The sequence below is a fragment of the Bombus vosnesenskii genome, unplaced genomic scaffold (genome assembly GCF_011952255.1).
Source record: "Bombus vosnesenskii isolate JDL3184/JDL3185 unplaced genomic scaffold, Bvos_JDL3184-5_v1.1 scf7180000013294, whole genome shotgun sequence".
Classification (NCBI taxonomy): domain Eukaryota; kingdom Metazoa; phylum Arthropoda; class Insecta; order Hymenoptera; family Apidae; genus Bombus; species Bombus vosnesenskii.
This window is the reverse complement of record NW_022882945.1, coordinates 1,176,036-1,194,512: the sequence shown is the minus strand read 5'-3', so window position 1 is coordinate 1,194,512 and position 18,477 is coordinate 1,176,036. Positions and strand designations below refer to the sequence as shown.

At 36.8% G+C, this 18,477-nt stretch overlaps 1 protein-coding gene across 7 annotated transcripts in view; it reads left to right on the top strand.

The window, feature by feature from the left end:
• Nucleotides 1–17,418, top strand: part of LOC117233001 (whirlin) — a 105,864-nt gene extending 88,446 nt beyond the window's left edge. For 5 of the 7 annotated variants that reach the window (XM_033492833.1, XM_033492834.1, XM_033492836.1 and 2 more), the window contains 4 exons: nt 6,633–6,857; nt 12,602–12,907; nt 13,288–13,366; nt 13,462–17,418. In XM_033492833.1, coding sequence (XP_033348724.1) covers nt 6,633–6,857; nt 12,602–12,907; nt 13,288–13,366; nt 13,462–13,604 — 753 coding nt within the window. In that variant the 3' untranslated portion in view covers nt 13,605–17,418. The remainder of the gene's footprint in view (nt 1–6,632; nt 6,858–12,601; nt 12,908–13,287; nt 13,367–13,461) is intronic. The other 2 variants (XM_033492837.1, XM_033492839.1) reach the window with 1 other exon arrangement.
• The last annotated feature ends 1,059 nt before the right edge of the window (nt 17,419–18,477 follow it).

Sequence of the window (18,477 nt, the reverse complement as noted above, 5' to 3'; positions counted from 1 at the left end):
ACCATAAGGAATTTCTCGACTTGAAGATCTTTTATAACAATTGAGGATTGGGTTCCTTAGGTTCCTTAGGATTATTGAGGTCCGACTAATTACATTTGTACAGCTTATGGTCGTCTTGATTGAGGGATGCTTTCTGGTTTATGTTAAGAGTCACCGGACGTAACACTTTCTTCCTCTGCCTTTTGTTTCTCTGAACTTTCTATTTATAAATTCTGTCGTGTACCTAGAACCTATAGAGACGATTCGACACAGTTCTCCAATGAAACGTCACCTACTGTACTCAGGCAAGTTTACATTCTCACGGAAGAGTCGTCGTCTCGAATGTTAATGAGCAGTCGAATATGTCAAACAAGAGAATTACGTAGAACATAGAATCGGTCATCTTCTGTTAGAGAAACCACCATTTTTTATTTACACCATATTCTGCCAACTAGCAAATCTTCCAAGTGACTTTCCTCTGTGCAAATCATCCCGACCGGTCAATTAGGATTACTCAGAATTGACGGGCCAACCGAACGGTACTTCTTTTCGACGAAAGAAGAACCGACCTTCCTGGGAAACTTCACGGCTGGATCTTAATCGGATATTCCGTTAATTGCTACTCTTGCTGTCTTTCTCTCTCACTAGCTTCTCACTTAGAGCTGCTCATTCAGGTGGAAATTTACCTTGAGATTTAGTTGGAGAAAGGAAGGAAAAGTTTGAAAAAGATTTGTTGCCCAATAAATGTTTATTCCATAATAAATAAATCGCTAAATGTTTGTTGAATAATAAATAAATGTTTATTCAGATTCCATTTCCTTCTCATTTCTTTAATCGTTTGTTCAATTTTCATAAAAATATAAATTTGGAAAGACGCATCTATGTATATTGTTATGCATTAGGTCGTCCGAAAAGTTTCTTTCGTTTTATAAGGAAATAATGGATACACAACATTTTTCGTTTTATATTATTTTATCGAATCACGTATCACGTAATCACGTAAAGATCACAACGTTCGACAGATTAAATTTCATGTTTGTATAAAGATTCATCGTTGTAAAAGACGTGTCTGTAAAAGAAAGACACTTTTCGGACAACTTAATACTACGTAGCTTGTACAACAACATACATAATCCATCTTAAATTCCCTTCGAACAGATCCAAGCGAATCGTCATTGTAATAGAATCGAAGAAATAACTCGAACTCCATAGAGTTTTTCCAGAGGTTTGAGAAAAGGATGATCCTCGGTGTCGCATTTATGACATAAGTGGCGAGGAATTTATTACCTCGGTCGGATGGCAATTGTCAGTGATCGTGGCTCAAAAGAAGAGACGAGAAAAAGCAACGGCAGAGTCCGAGCCCGTTTCCGTGGCCGCGATGAAAATTGGAACGGGCTCGTTTCTTGATCAATTTCTCGTGTGACGAGTCTCCTCTTGGTTATCTTCCTTATCTCCGAACCGGTTCGATCCACGGATCATCCTCTTATCGTGGTTACTTTTGTACGCGGCTCTGGCCTCTCTGATGACTCACTGTATATGCAGAACCGCGATTAATAACGAGCCACTACTCGCGTGGGTCAGCGGCCACGTGAAAAACGAACGATAGAAGCTTCGAAGCAAGGGATTTTACTCGAGATACTTATGCGCATTATTAGCCGAGCAGAATTTACATATGTTCTACAGATTGTATTCCGTTTCTTTATCACAAAAAATAGGTTATATTTCCGTTTACTCGAAGTTTTCTTTTTAATTTCTCTATGCGTTTTTCTGCTTGTTTAGTACTTGGGTATAACGCTAAACTTGGAATGAAATTTTGTAGCATTCTATTTTTATAAAAACTGTAGTTATCGACAAATATTCTGCAATATACATAAACGAAGAATGTAATTGTGCACGGTAGTAAAATTTTTGTCAATTTTATTGATTTTGAGTCGAACCCCGCAGGTGTTACACATCATCCGATGAGAGACTACTTTAATCTCTGGTCAAGCAAGGTGCAAGACGAATCGATTTAATTGCGAAACCGGCATACTCTTTGTGGATTAATTATACTTTGCCCGGTGCGTTTCGAGTTTAATCGAGTGGAGAAGTTTAATAGATTCGGTGGGGTGGAACGGTGGAAATACGAGTTTAAACGATTAGTTACTTGTGGTGAATTGAACTTTTCTATCGAATGCCAATGTTAACATAAAGAACTAATACAAAGTTGCAGAAATGAATCAATGAAATAAATATAACACCACCATATTGGTTACATTAATAAAATGATCTTCAATGCAACAACTCCTTTTTAAGCTTTCAATTTATCCATTCTAATATATTTCTCGTACCTTGATAAAACAATAACTCATACTCTGTACTTTGTTAATGATATTACTGCATTTTTTAGCGCTTTGACGCTTAAACATGTATAAGTTAATTCACTTACTTCAAAGTAAGCTATAAATAACCCCAGCAGTAAAAATTTAATACATTAATTAAACTTCTGTAATGCATAACAGTCGTGTAAGTAATTGTATATTTTGGATATCTGCGTGACATATACACGGAATTGCGTGATAGTTGCGTAACTACCGTCATTTACATAATTGTCTCTGCAACGAAATGAGACACGCGTTTCTTGAGGAAAATATTCTTACGATAAAATTATTTGACTTTCTCGATCAAGAAACTCCTCACAAGAATTTTATTTGCACTTTTCGATATCGGATTCTTACGGAATTATCTCCGACTTTAAATTCACCGAGTCGAGGCATTACGCAAAGACTTTCGAGAGCAGTTTTCAAATGACACCTACGCGCAAAATCCACTGTGATCTGGTGAAATCGTGGAATTGATACCTCGTTCTAGATGAGGTCGACATCCATACCAAATAACATTGCAACATGCACACGCGCACGCTCACACAAACACACACATTGTTTCTTATCTATGGTAAATAATTAAATAATCAAATAAAATTTCTGTCAAAAATTATCATTCGGTTGGTTCATAAAATACTCGTAAATTATGCACCAATCATAAGTTCTGATATTATGGTAGCTACACAGATATTATAAATGGTGCATAACCTGCAGTATTACTTATAGAAAAAAAAAAGAATTCCTCATATCTATACCAAACATCGGAACATTTATACCGTTTTTAATGATACCAACATAAACACTGTTTAAGTGATTCAAAATCTCACAAGAAATTAAAAGAGATCTGCGTGTAACTCAGTCTTAGCAAGGCGATATTATCCGCAATAAGAAGATTTCCACGAAGATATCGTTCCAGTCTGAAAAACCTGAGTCTCGTTCAACGTGACACTCGGCTCGTAATTCAACAAACCGCGGTTACCCACTAACCTTAACCGACTGCGCGAAACAACGATGATAATGGCAGGCCGATAATAGGTCAGCGTCGGAGAAAGTTTTCGGCGAGTCGTTCCGTTATATACCAGGAAGACGAAGCGGGCCGAAAAGCGGCTCCTCTGCAATCGGTGACGCCCATAACGATCTGGGTCAATTAACGACATGTATCTAGTTGAATTTCGGTGCTCGATCACTCGCCAACGAACGTTTGAATTTTACTCTGTAATATCATGTGACTTGGAATAGTAGATATTACGAAGTATAGAATGTTCTCTTTTGATCTTTTGTATTTAATTAAACTGGTTGAAGGTACCATTGATTTTTAATAGTAATCGATAAGTGATGGTTTATGAAGTGGAAGAAGGTAGATATAATGTCTATGAAATTCTATAATTTTTTAACGTAATAATTTTACCATTATTCTCATTTAGGGATTTTATTCGTTAATGTGAATAAAAAATTATATCTATACATAAATAACAATGTAAATAAATATATCAAAAATAGTTAAATAAGTCGATATACAATCCATAGTAAAATAACTATATTATTTGCCAAAATATAAAACAATTCGCATCTTTAATATAACTTGAAATTCATCATCAATCGGTTGGTGTAAATATTTTATTCGTACGAAATTTCTATTCCCACAATCAACTCTTATTTTTCATCTCCTCTATACATACAATTAATGTACTAAAATCACGCTTAATATCAACTTAACGAAACTCTCTTAACTTAACGGCCATAACGAATATCTAGAATCAATTTTCGATTATTTAATTATACAGAAGAATAATGCTAAATATTATTTATATAATATATATAATATTATATATAATAACTACTACTAAGTGATCTTCCAACATTCCACCACACATCTATTTGTTTCTCTATTCTCTATTACCGTCACTCCGTCTGTTAACCATAGTAATTAAGGTTGTTCCATCAATCTACACAACGATAATATGCTACGAATTACTTAACACGATTACCTCACGACGACGAATTACTCTTAGAGTATCCCGTTATATTCAGTTAGATAGTCGATCGGTCGCGACGTTCCATATAATGATACGTGGAAACGGTCACCAGGGCGATCTTCGTCCCTTAATTACGATTAATTGGCGGTTGGTAATTGCACGCTTCCACGGTCGCTAAGGAGATATTCCGCGAAATACGACGCCGGTTTCGCGACCCTTTCGCGCTCCAAAGACTTCTCCACGCCGCTAATTGCGGACACCTGTTCTAATTGCTGCAAACAATCGAACGCTACTCTGGGAGAAGTGTTTCAGTAACAATCGGAATTCTACCGCGACGCGATGCTCCTTTCGTTGTTTGCACGCTTGTGGTTATATATTGGCACAGCCAGCCGATCCTATTATAGAATAATACATATTGTGTCCTGATGGATTGCGTGGCATGAGATAATATGAATCAAATGACGATTCTGTGGATCTGTGGTCTTAGAGAATGAAAGACAGATGATGCTTTGGAATTATATTTAGTATCGGATAGAGTTCTTTAGAGGTGGACTGGATCAAGTGAAACGTTGTACGAACAGCTGAGAATATGTTACAAATACATAGGGAACTGATATATAAAATTAGATATTAAATTACAACGAAATAGATAAAAATTCCTATATTATATATTAGATGTATATATTTTTTAACATAGAGAATATAATTAATTGAGTATCGTAAACCAAGAAATCAATCGTTATTAATCTTAATGAAAGGCCAAGTATCCCATAATACAGAAAATTCTAGAGGAACTATTTTCAGCGAGAAACGAGGAAAGCTCACGAATCGGAAATGAACTGAAGAACGCCAGAAAATAACATAGATAAAATCGCAACTTTTTCGATTCCTCGAGAAGCTATGATCATCGTACCTGTCTGATTATAGCTGGAACATTCTACTGAATTTTCGAATAAAAACCTTCAGATTGAAAGTTTCCTTTAAACGATCCTCATAGCTTCTATCCATCGCTAAACATCATACAAACCATTTTTACTATGTAAGATAGTAAAAAAGAGGGATAAAAAGAAGAAGAAGAAGAAAGAGGAAGCGCGATCCGTGCAATCAAAAGTTATCTACGGTCCCGACTGAGAAACCTTGAAATCACTTATGACTGTGATCGCGCCGATTTCCCTGTAATCTCAGGTTTATCGGAGGCCTACACGGAACGAGAATTTTCCTTCGTTCTCGTTGTACGCATTCTATCTCGGTTGTATACGATGGGAAAGGCTCGGTTCGGATTACGCGATCCTGACGCGATAATGATGATTACCGCGCGCGTCACGCTCGTCCAGGGACCATGGGGCCATTTTTCTCGCCTCGCCGTGAAATCGTACACCAGCGCGAGCGATTACGATATAAATCGATCGCCTTCGTGCCGTGGATTAATAGCGGATAACGGAATCGCGGAATAGTTGCGTGCACGTTACCATTGCCCGGGATGGAACTTAACGAGACGATTGAACAGTCACTGACTGCTTGCGAAAATTGAGAACGGAATCCCTCTTGATGGTCCTAATGGCTGTAGATTGTGCACGGATCACTGAAAGAATGTGTTCGTACGAAATCGATGAGTTTTATAGAAGATCTTTAGTGTATTTTTTGTATATATTTGAAAGTGTTCAATTTACGAGAAATTAAAAATGGATATTGCTCACTTGCAGCTATACTATAGCATTTTATAGATTTTCATCTGATAGCTTTATTTACCTCTGCTGACTCGTTAAATAGAGCGTAGTTTGATACTAGAAAAATGATCCGCCACGTGAAGATTTATGGGAAAATTCTTCTACGCTGCGGATGATTCTAACTTACATGTAAAATAATAGTACCACCTACGTAATTCTAGATCGTTATTTCGTAAGCTATGTAATAAAATACGTAGCTAAGCCATGTACTAAAATAAAGTAGTAGTCACAAGGATAATTCCCTAAATCCCTACAGCTCGTATCTGAAGATCTTAACCACAACGTTAACTCAAACTCACCATTAACATTATCCACCCTATATATTACACCAATAATACTGCTAATCCCTATCTACATAACTCTATAATAAAACAACCAACAGCTACCGTCCTTCTCCCTCCCCCCAAAAAAAACTCTCTGTAATTCCAAAACACAAAATAAACACAGTGAGACGAAAGGAAGGAAGGCTTGACAATGGAAAAAATAAACTTACGTTGACGAAACTGTTACACTATAATGTAACGTTGTATCGGCTGACGGGGCTAACACGTGGCTTTCGATGTTTTTCTCCCGGCGTCGCGACGCAGGAGAGCGACGGTGGTTGCGATGGTAGCGACGCCGAGATGATCGGTAATGGGAGACGCGGAGGCGGAACGGAAAGGGATCGCGATATGGAGGAGGATGAGGACGAAGGAAGGGAGGAAAGGAGCTCAGAGGGTGGAGGTGGTGGAGGTTTCGGTGGTTGGAGGTCCCACTTGCTCGGTGGGCTGACGCAACGTGTCAAATCCTGGTACTGGGGCGCCAGGCCCCTCGTAAGTTTAAATTTAAACGAACCACCAACACACAAAAGTCTACCACGCACAGATACTTCTTTTTTTCTCTTTCGTTCCTCTCTCTGTCTATCGATTTTTCTCTTGATTTTCCTCTTTCCTTTCTTTCTTTTTTTATTTCACTTTTAAAGCCTCTCTTGTTTTACTGTACTTTAAAATTTCAATTTTTTTTTTCTTTCTTTGTTCTCCCATGTCATTCGCGAAGCGTTTCGAGTCGCGTCAAACGTTTCGAGTCGCGACGTACGACCGTGGAATTCTCGACGAGTTTTCTTGAAACTTGAACGGCCTGACTGTCTTAATCTGATCTCGAGTATCTTAAAAGCTCCCTAGTGTTAAAATCGTCTGGAGTAATGCAAATTTGCAAATTTCCATCCGCGAGTCCTGTACATCGCTAGGCTGAAATTTCCAGGCTTTTAACGCTCTTCGATTTTTTACGCGAGTCGGGATGGACGAACTCTTCAAGGTACTTTTCGAGATCTTCGCATCGGTTGCGACTCGAGGCTTCGTATCCTCGAACTGCTTGTAAATCGAAGAGGTAAATAATCGATCGCCAATCACAATTTTCTGATATCTATATAGAAGCAGGAAGAATGCGATGGATACTTTTCTTCTATTTATTTTTTGAATTTTATTTTATCTTATTAACTAATCGATTCATCCAAGAAGGTCTAATTAATCAAGGAATTCCTATCGTTCTTTTGTTTCTCTTGAACTGAAGACAATTGTGATTACTTATAAATAGACCGAAAAATAATTTTATATCGGGTGTAAAATTTAGCCAAATTTTGGGATCGGGAATGTTCCAGAAAATGAACAAAAAAATGTATTCATCAGTAGTATCGTTTCATCGAATCCTACATTAGATCAATAGACAAACTAGTGACAAATTCTAACGTAATATTCATGAGATATTTAGTAAAGTAACTAATAGATACGATTGTAAAACGTAGTGACAATAGTTAGACAATATATTACAAACTAGTCGGTAAACCTGTTTAACAAAAATTTAATTTTTTAACAGATAGTAGGATAATGTCCGATAGCATTATGGTCTCAGAACTTTCCTACTTTCTTAAGTACAAGTTCACCATGGTGAAACAAAACTTTTGCACTATTTTACACGAAGCTTGTGTTATAAATTGAAGAAAATATGCAAACTTTAAACGTGCGGTTATTCCGTTACGCATATATTAAAGAGAATGAAAATTTCTGGTTTTTACAAAATCGGTAATTTTTATAATTTCAAAGTATAGAATTCTTTAATTTTTAATGGAAACAATGAAGAAGAAAATATTTATTTTTAAACGGTTTACGTGATGGTTAAATAAAATAAAATCATGATCGATAATCATTCAAAATTAAAAGTTATTTTAATTTAATTGTCTAATATCAAGCCATCGGAAATGATCATCCCTTTTGGCATGAAATTCTCCCAATTAGATCTCTGTCTTTCTTTTACTATATGTTACATTACATATATATTTCTCTATCTGTCTGTCTCTTACTTCTTTCTCTATCCCTGTTTCTTTTTACCAAGATCAATTTTTCTTTTTCTGCTCTTAGAGTTAGCGAATTTAGTCGAAATAGCGTTAGGTGTGTACGTGTTTTTTCTTAGATGTCTTGCACATGCTACTTTCGATTTATCCTTAACTATATATTCAACGCACGACTACTATAATATCTATGCAATGTATATATAATTATAAGAACGTTCGAACACGAGCATAAATATATAATTATATATACACCGTCTGAACATATGTCAAAGTGTATTTTTACATTATATTTAGATGTCTTGGCATGCACGATCACTTTACTCACATCGAAATACAGTGTAGCTGTATAGGTTGTATAGTCAGGTACAGTAGCGTATGCAAATGTTTTTGGTTGGATAAATTTTTCATTTTATATTCCAGAAGCGGTGTCTAAACGAATTTTAATTGATACTGACTATGAAAGAATAGCAAGCAAAAGAAAGCAATAAAACGAATACATACTATTACATTGTCGTATAGTATTAGTAGACTGCACATATTTATGCAAATACACATTTTTATATATATATATATAAACACAGATAAAGAAATCAAATCTAAGAAAAAATTTGATACACTTACTAATTATTATAACAATCTACCCTACTTTAGGTATTTTTATATTCTTGCATCTTGCCTGTATTTTATCCATTTTTGAGCCTTTAAATATTCCATAAATGCATAAAAATGAGCAGTCTAAATTATTTAAATTCTTTACTAAATTAGTTAAAATTCCTTTAGATATCGTTTTTGGAACATAAAATGAAGAACCTTTCTGACTGGGAACTTTTCCACATCATTGTATATTCGCGACTTTAAAATCGATAAACGGAGTGTAAAATCGAAACGTAGATGCTAGTATAGTTCGTTTCATGTTATTCAATTATTATACTATAGAGACCGCCGTTAGAGATTAGAAACGTGCAATCGGATCCTGAACGTACGTAGACAATCGATAGAACGATGCTGTAGAGTTCGTAAGATAGGATCTTTGTAGGAAGAAAGTCTCGATCAGTAATGGGACGCCATCGATGACGATAAATCAGTAGAGAAAGCGTAGACAAAAGTTTTCACCGAACAAGGAGACTCGAAGGGAACCGGAAAATCCGCGAGGAAATGGCTCCCTGACGAGTTTCAGTTCGACGACCATCGTTCACGCGTCATTTGGATTATTGTCGTTGTATCAGATTGATTTTCAACCTCTACAGCGTCATGTAATTTACAAGTTACGTACATTTTATGTAATGGTTTAAATCTTTCATTTCGTATATTGTTTTTTAATGAGAATTTTAATTGAAAACTACAGAAGAGAAATATAATGAAGCATAGCTTTAATCGTCTTGTAACAGAGAAATTTTCCAATTTATTTTAATCATTCGCTACAATTTTCAAAATTTCAATTGTTATAATATTGTTATTATAAAGCTCTACGTATCTATCATTTATTTTTAGCAAACTTAAAAGATTGTCCTTTTTTCAATATATTGATGATTTATAAACGACGACAACATTTTGAGTTGAATTTCAGTTATGCGATCTAATTTTGGACTGCTTAATTTTCAGTTGATTTCAAAGAAAATCTTTAGATCTAAGCTTTTCTCCTAAACTGTTATTTTTTCCATTCTTGCTTCGCCGTAAAATATAAAGAATTATTGAAGAATCGTTTCCATTTTCGTTATTTTTTTAATTATTTCGCAATTACGAGTTGACACATAGATACGCGTAGGAAGAGAAATTCACGGGGCGAATAAACGCGCGTGCGTTCGCGTGTTCTCGTCACACAAACCGCGTTCGCTTGCGAAACACTTTCACCGCTCGCGATTCGCGTTTCTCTATGCAAGGAGGAGGCCGGCCGCGAAACTTGGTCCGCGAATTCGCTCGATTTCCATGCCCGTCGACCGTGACCTACGGATCCGGCTACATCTGTGTCGGTGGAAATTTGACGCACGCGATAGAAGTCGAGCGAATTTCGACACGATCCGGAATCTACGTTGTGGAATTTCATTTTTCGCAAAACGAAACCGAGAATTCTGTATAAATCAAAACGTTTGACACTAGAACTAAACAACAACTAAAATATTATACAGAATTTTTATCAAAAGAATCAAAATGACAGCGACATGTAGAAATATACAATTTGAGGAGAGAAATATTTTCCAATAAAAATATAAAAATCTTGAGTCATATATTTTACAAAAAATTACTCAAATCTATATAAATTTATAGGATCTGTAAAAATGACAAAAATTTGACGATTCTAGAAAGTGTAGAAAGTAGAGAAAATTTCGAAGGCCCGTCAAATGTTAAAAATCTATAAAATCTGACAAAAATCCATAAATCTGTAAGTCTATAAGATTCTCATGGAAAATTACGAATCAGTAATTTTGTCGTCTCTGGTAGTTCTAATGTTAACGAACGCGTCAGAATTCGCTCGGGGGACTCGCGAGTTGACTCAACAACTGAAGTTAAACACTAGTTAGGAATTCCTCAAGCGACGTAACAGAAAAAATACCGAGTTTGCTTTGGAAATTGAACGAAGAGCAAGGAGTTTCGTGAGAATTTCGAAATTCGTGAAACTCGACCAGTTTGACGAGGAAAGATACGTGACTAGTCTAGGAAAGATACTCGTTTAAAAGGTTTGATCAAGGATTCACGTGCCACGATCATTTCTATCATCGTCTCATGATCTCTCGTCTTTTTCTGCACGTTAAAAAATTGAAATTGAAGAGCCAATTTCGTTAAATGCCGTGCGTTAAGACAGTTGATCGTGCAATCGCAATTTCGATGAGAATAAAAGAAATGAAATATAATTCGATCGTAAAATAATTGCACGACAAAACACCACCACTACCACCACCACCACTCTGTCCGAGCACCACCAACACCCAATTGCTACCAGCCTATCAGCAAGCATGAAACTTAATTTTTTAATATACTCTTATGATACCTATATCGATATGTATATATATATATATATATATATTTATTTATATGTACGTAAATATAAATATATTACACGATATATTTATATTTATTGCTGTACATATTTATATATGTATATTTTTTTTATTCATATTCACGTTTTTTCTACACGATGTTGCGTACGATGACTGTGATTGCATATAGGTAACAAGAAGAGATGTGCATCGTTGTGGAGAAGCGAAGCCCGGTAGACAATGCAAGTTGGCTGTGGAGTAACTACAAAGGCGAACTTGGTGAAACCCATTGATCGACGATGTTTGGTTATTTTTTAAAAGATAATACCGCTCCTTAAAACACTACGACGAAGATACTATTTGAAATGAAATTTCTCGAAATTAAAAATTATAAATATTGATATGCAAGATATCTCTTGTATCTTAAACTTCTTGATCTTTTCACAGTGTAACTTGAGAGAAACTTGTACAAGCAGTCAAACGTGATATACTATGCATTTTATATTTTAAATGTCATCATGATTAACGTAATTATTGATATTTATTTTTTCGTAAAAGCTAAACGTCTGATACCAGAGATGCAAAAAATCTTGTCCATGAAGAAATAGTTATTTTCCAGACAATAATTTATATTAATTTTATTCATATTCGTCTTAGCACTTTGCACAGGTTTCACAGAATGTTATGAAACGCGAAGTGTTAGAAATTCTTTCGTATCGTTTTCGCGTAACCAACTTTACAGACTACCAGGATTCCCTTCGACTACAGCGTGCACACGAACTTGTCAGCATCAGCCTCCTTAGCTCTTGTGTGCTGTCATCATGCGTTTTCGAGGTGGCTTTTACGGACTGCGTGACAGTGACCGAAACTCTTTTCGCGTTAAATCTTGTATTTTCAACTTGAAAAATGTTTGCTCTGTTTTCAATCGGTGAATATTTCAAACTTCCTTTCGAGAGAAAGCGAGACAACTAAAACTAGAAGCATATAATTTTGGTTCTATTGTAAAATAATGAGAACTTTCAACGTAGAAAGTTCAAATCAGAATTTTCAAACGATGGAAAATTGAAACAAAATATTCAAATAGCATCGAAAGAAGCCAAGAAACTAAAAAGAAGCGACAACATCTTGAAAATACATCCAAAAAGGAATATAAATCAATTTTTCTACTAAGTGAACAAACGGTGGCTGTCACAAGGTCAACCGGAAGCCGGCTGGCTCAACTTCCACCGATGAAACGTAGCTGTGCCCGTTTCAGGAACTCGCGCACAAGCTCTCACGGAGCTTCGACATGCAAGAAGCTCAGCTCCTCGAAGAAGGTGGTTCTGGTGCAGCTACTGCCGGGGCTGGAGGTGCCGGTGGTCCACCACGAAGGCATCATAGTGCCCAAAGGTTGACTAGAAGCGAAATGTCGGAGAGAAGAGAAGAAGATGGCGCCCTTGTGGTTCCTGATCATCAGGGTAACCTGAGGATCACTGTTAAGAAAACCAAGTCGATTTTAGGTATTGCCATCGAGGGCGGTGCCAATACCAAACATCCGCTGCCCAGAATCATCAATATACATGTAAGGAAATTTGTATTCACAATAATTGTATTAACATTATTTAGAAAATAATATTTAATTGATTGGAATACGAAGATACTAGAAAATATCAGAATTTAGGAAATTTTCAAGTATTGCGTATATTTGTACATCTTAAAAAAATTTGAAAGTAAAATTTAGTATTCTGTGATTAATGAAATATCGATGACTGATTATATTTCAAGAATAACGTTTGATCGATGAAAAGATATCGAAAACACATCCTGAAATGATCAGTTTAATTACAATCGTCTATACATATAGCTATAGAACACTTAAATATACATTACAGACTTGTAGTTCTGTTGTTAAGTAAAAAAATTACCGATACTCGGAACACTAATTAGTTTACACTTTCACAGGATAATGGAGCAGCGTACGAGGCCGGTGGTCTCGAGGTCGGTCAGCTAATCCTAGAAGTCGACGGTCACAAGGTCGAAGGTAATTTCATCTTCCAAATCTTTCTTTTCTCGTTAATCCAGCTACAAGCACGAAATGACAGAAGTCTAACATTCGTCTGTGTTTTGTTTGAACAGGTCTCCATCATCAGGAGGTAGCAAGGCTGATCGCAGAGTCGTTCGCGAGACGAGACCGCAACGAGATCGAGTTCCTGGTAGTCGAGGCAAAGAAGAGCAATCTGGAGCCGAAACCGACGGCTCTGATATTCCTGGAGGCGTAGCAGGAATCTCCCACCTCCGAGCCGGAACCACCGTAGCCCAACGTGACCAGAGCTCGGCCCGCGACATACTTGGAGCGTCGTAGACGCTGAACCGTCTGTTGAAGCTGAAGAGACCGATGGAACGAGGAAATCGATCATGAAGCTCGTCGATAGACAAACGTAACGAAGACAAATCGACGAAGAGAGAAAAGAAGACGAGCTTGCCTCTTCATCTTCATCGAACGCTCTCGATTCGACGGTCGAGCTCTCAGTCAGGTGCTAACTGAACCTGGCCCTGGTGGTGGGAATTTTTCAAGAAGAAAATACAAAGAGTAAAAGGAAGGAAAGATAAAGAAGCGCCACAGATAGAGGAGGGGTTAGGCGGAGAGTGAAACTCGATTAGCGAGTCAATGGGATGATAATTACACGATCGTCGACACTATCGTGGCTGCCCTCGTTGCTGACGAGCCAGGCTATCGGAAGCTTCTAATCCTTCGGCTTTCCAATTTTTTCGATTCAAGAAGCCGTTTGATAAGAACAAATATTGTCAAAGTTTGCGACGAGGAGTAAACGTACGGACGATCCGGTGACAAAACACAGGAGTACAAAAGAGATATGGTTTGAAGAGACTATTTAAGAGAGACACTTTGAGTGTGAGGATGATGTTAAATGAGAGAAGGAAGGTTGACTGTGCCAAACTATTAGGGATTGTTTCGTGTATACTAATTATGATACTCTTAATCGTAACGAGATTCAATCAGAGACTCTGCCAACACAAGAGATTCACGAATATGTGAGTAGCAAAATCGAGCGATCCTGAGTGACGAACTTGTGCTTAACGGACACGATCACGAAAGCTGTTCACGTGCATGGATCGAACGTATCAAGAGTACGAGGCAGTGAGATTATGCGAGACATGTGATGATTCAGTAAAATGCGTTTTTCAGGATCCTGGCCGATGTCATCGATCAGGATTTTCGTTGATGCAGTTCCTCAAGGGCTTATTTAGTGGTACCGTGATGACAATCCGTTTAACTGTCTTTTGAACGTCTGAGAAAGATACTTTTTCCAGCTACCACGCAATTGTTTCAAGTTTTAAATGTCTAATTTCAAAGTTCAAATTTTTTATTTCATATTTTGAATAATTATGAAAATGATTGTCATATATTTCCAAATCTATCGAATCACAGCCTGTTAAAAACCTTCGACTACGGATCCACAAAACTCTATTTTTGCATAAAATCTAGATAATCGTATAAGCAAGTAATTCGTACTTAAGAGAACACAACAGGCGGCGAGGAAAAGGTGACGAGGAACAAAATCGACGAAAGTCCTAACCGAGTGGAGCCTGAGATTAACATAGACTTATTATGGGAATTGTTGAGGCTTAACAAGATATGTTATATATACATATATATTATATGATAATATTATTATTGACTATCGTAGTGGAATTGCAAACTTGTACCTACCCGATCACACCTCAAGCGCGCACGGACTTCCGGTTGCTGGTGCGCGCTGAGGCGGCACCGAGGAGCGCGCAGAAGGGAAAACTGAGAAGATTCTATAAGAATATGCGAAATATTTTCAACAAGTTTAAATAAATATAGATACCGCGTACTTAGCAATGGGCCTGATCGTTCGAATTTTTCGAGAGATCGCGGACGATCGTGCATAGAAAAAAAAAAAACAAATTTCTTAAAAAATCTGAAAATTTTCGTGATCGAAGACGAATGAAGAAGAGGAGAAAGGAAGACAAATTCTGCACTTTCTGGAAAATTTGGAGAAAGCGTGAAACGAACAACACGCGATCACGAGATCATAAACGTTTGTTTGCATAGTGGATCACGTGGAAATTATTTTAGAATCACGTTCGCGTGAGCGACGATTCCTTCAACTCGTACGCGCGCCACGCTTGGAAAACTCGAGGCTGTATTTTTCATACAGAGATTTCATGCTTTTTCACCTCACCTTGTTCACGTGGATCACGTGGTTTAGGCATTTTTTACGATGAATCATAGACACGATGACGAGAAGAATTTTCTAAATGATACATTTGTATCGCCTTATTGTAATTGATGTCTCGAACTTTTCGATCGTTGTGCACGATCACGTTGATTTTCGTCGCTGTGTAATTTGGAAAAAGAGAGAAGCAACTTGTTGTATGTACGCGAGTTAGAACAGCGGTTCCTATTAATTTCGTTGAAAGATCTTTGAATCTTTCTTGGGCAAAATCTTTTTTAGGTAAATAACTCGTTCGTACAATTTAGAGAGTTTTGTTTAATTCATTTTATTAAGTAAGGAGAAAGTAGAATTCGTACGTGTTTCAGTTCTTCCGGATCGTTTTACAAAGCACAAGGAATTAAATTTCAAATTAAGTAGAAAGTTCGATTTTCTTTCGTGAGTTGAAAGAATATTTACTTTGTGGAACTGCTTCGTTAGTGTCGACAAACCGTTTTTCGCTAACTATTTATAACGTAATTGTTACCGCAATAATTACATTTAAACGAGTAGTAGTTACTAATTATCAATTCGTGAGTATAAACGTAGCGACTGTTGTTGTAAAAGTAAATGGTTATCGATACGTCTTGTTTAATATCTCTACCTGTTACCAAGTTAAACGTAATTTTACGAGTAGTAGTGTGTATACGTTGAATGTCGACGAGTCCACAAGTCGTTCTATCGAATGCCGATGATCGTCCGCGATCTTGCTCGCTTTAACAAAAATGATAAAAAAAGATAAAAAGATGCAAAAAAAAAAAAAATAAAACGTGAAAAAAATACCGCGCAAGCTTAAGTAGTAAATTATCGCGTATATGTAACGAAACAGCCGAATCGGGACGCAGGCCAATGAGAGAAAGCGAGAAACGATTCGACGAAAGCCACTGACGGTTCAAAGATTCGCGTTTAATCAAATTCCAATGGAGCTTTTCGATAATGTCGTGTCACGAATATAAACGTATTGTCGGAGTTTATGTCATAGAATTACTGTTTTATAATAACATCTAGTCAAATAAGGTAATATATCGTTTAAATGATAATTCTTGAAATATTTCATTCAAATAATACGTAAGCCCTTTTATCTAATTTAATTCTTTGCATTACTCAATCTAGAAGGCTACTTTTCGATAAAAATTCTCAATAAAGTATTTAGATAATATTACTTTTATCTGAAACGATCAAGCTATACTATTACGGTATAAACACTTTTGCATTTGCATTAATTTTTAAACATTAAAAAGGGAGAGAACGAATGGAATTTTTTGATCGTCAGTGCGCTAACCAAGAAAGCACGTTTCAAAACAGTAATGTACCTGGACGCGTGTACGACGTATTCCGGTAAATGTGCCAAAGAGAAGAAAAAGCTATACGGAGAGGAAGAAAGAAAAGGAAGAGAAAAGGAGGAGCGCGGAAAGCGGGAAAGTTGTGCATACAATTACAAGTGCAAAATGCAAAACAAGACGGAAACTATTACGAGTGGACGATCGAGAGAAGAAAAGAAACCGCAAAGAAAAAACAAAGAGGATGGTTTTTCGTAGCTGGTGTGCACTCGAGTTATTTTCTTCGTTGTTGCTTTGTAACGCAAGGATGCAATTGCACCGCTTGTCGCGAACAAGCCACGGGATTAAGAAACACGAGAAATAGAAACGAAAAAGAGAATAAGATGGGAAATGAAAGAACGAAGATGGAAACGATAGATAAAACGCGGCTAGTTGCTATTCGGCTAAGCAAACAGACAAAACTAAAAAATACCTCGTGTGTTAGTGTTTCTTCCTGTTTTCGAAGCGAATTTTTCTAACGAAGCATCCAAAATAAATTCGACGTCCCGAATAAAGAACAAGGAATAAAAGAGGAAGAGGAACGAACGATGAAAAAACAAAGCATGGAAGGAAAAATCACTATGGAAAGTGGGACAAGAAATGAAAAGAAACGAAAGAAAGGAGGAGATGATATTTTTGTAAAAGCCTTCGATGTATAACGCAATCACCGGAGCGATTCGAAGATCTCAGCTGACATATCCGACAATGCCTTACCGCTTTGATGAAAGAAACAAGAAAAAAAAACGAATGGGTTCGTGAAAGCGACGCGAACCGATCACGATCGAGGAAAATGTTCGTTGGAACTTCCCATTGATCAGCGTCAGTGGATACAGTACGGTGCGAAGCAATTGGCACACACAGCATTGGCTTTTCGATCTTTCGATTTTGCTTAACGATCGGACACAGAGCGGAGCGACGCTGATAATCTTTCTGGTTGAAGAGTTATGTAAAGCAGAAAAGTGGGAAAAACTGGTTCTATCGGGCTCGGTTCGAAACGGAGAGCGTTGTTTATAAATGTACGCTGGAATCGGTATTCCTATTTTTTAAACTCGTGCAAGTAATCTTAAAAAAATGAAAGAAACGTTTACTCGATATTTGGAATATACGAAGGAAAAGATTTGTCAGAGTTTAAACGTATTTTTTGCTTCACGCGAGAATAAAATAAATGGTATTCGATTTGGAAATGAATTATCCAGGTTTCTTAATTAATTGTTCGGAGAGGAACCTGTAAATCTAGACGTAAGAAAATTTACAAGAGTCTTTTCTCTTTTCGTTTCATTTAAATACATTCAACTGAAAAAGTTATCAGTAAGTTTCTCCATCATCCAATTGCAACAAAAATATATCAAAACTATGATACAATAGGAATGAAAGGAAATATCTATCGTTTAAAGACTGCCAAACTGTTGCAATTAACCACGTAATTACATTAACAGCTTCATTATCTTGCACGATGTATGCTTCACGGTCGCTGATCCTCCGATCCCATCGAGACAAGAAGAGAAAACAGATTCGTCGCTAGCTATTTTTCCACACACAAGTTCCCTTTATTCCACAGCAGACGAAGGTTTCGA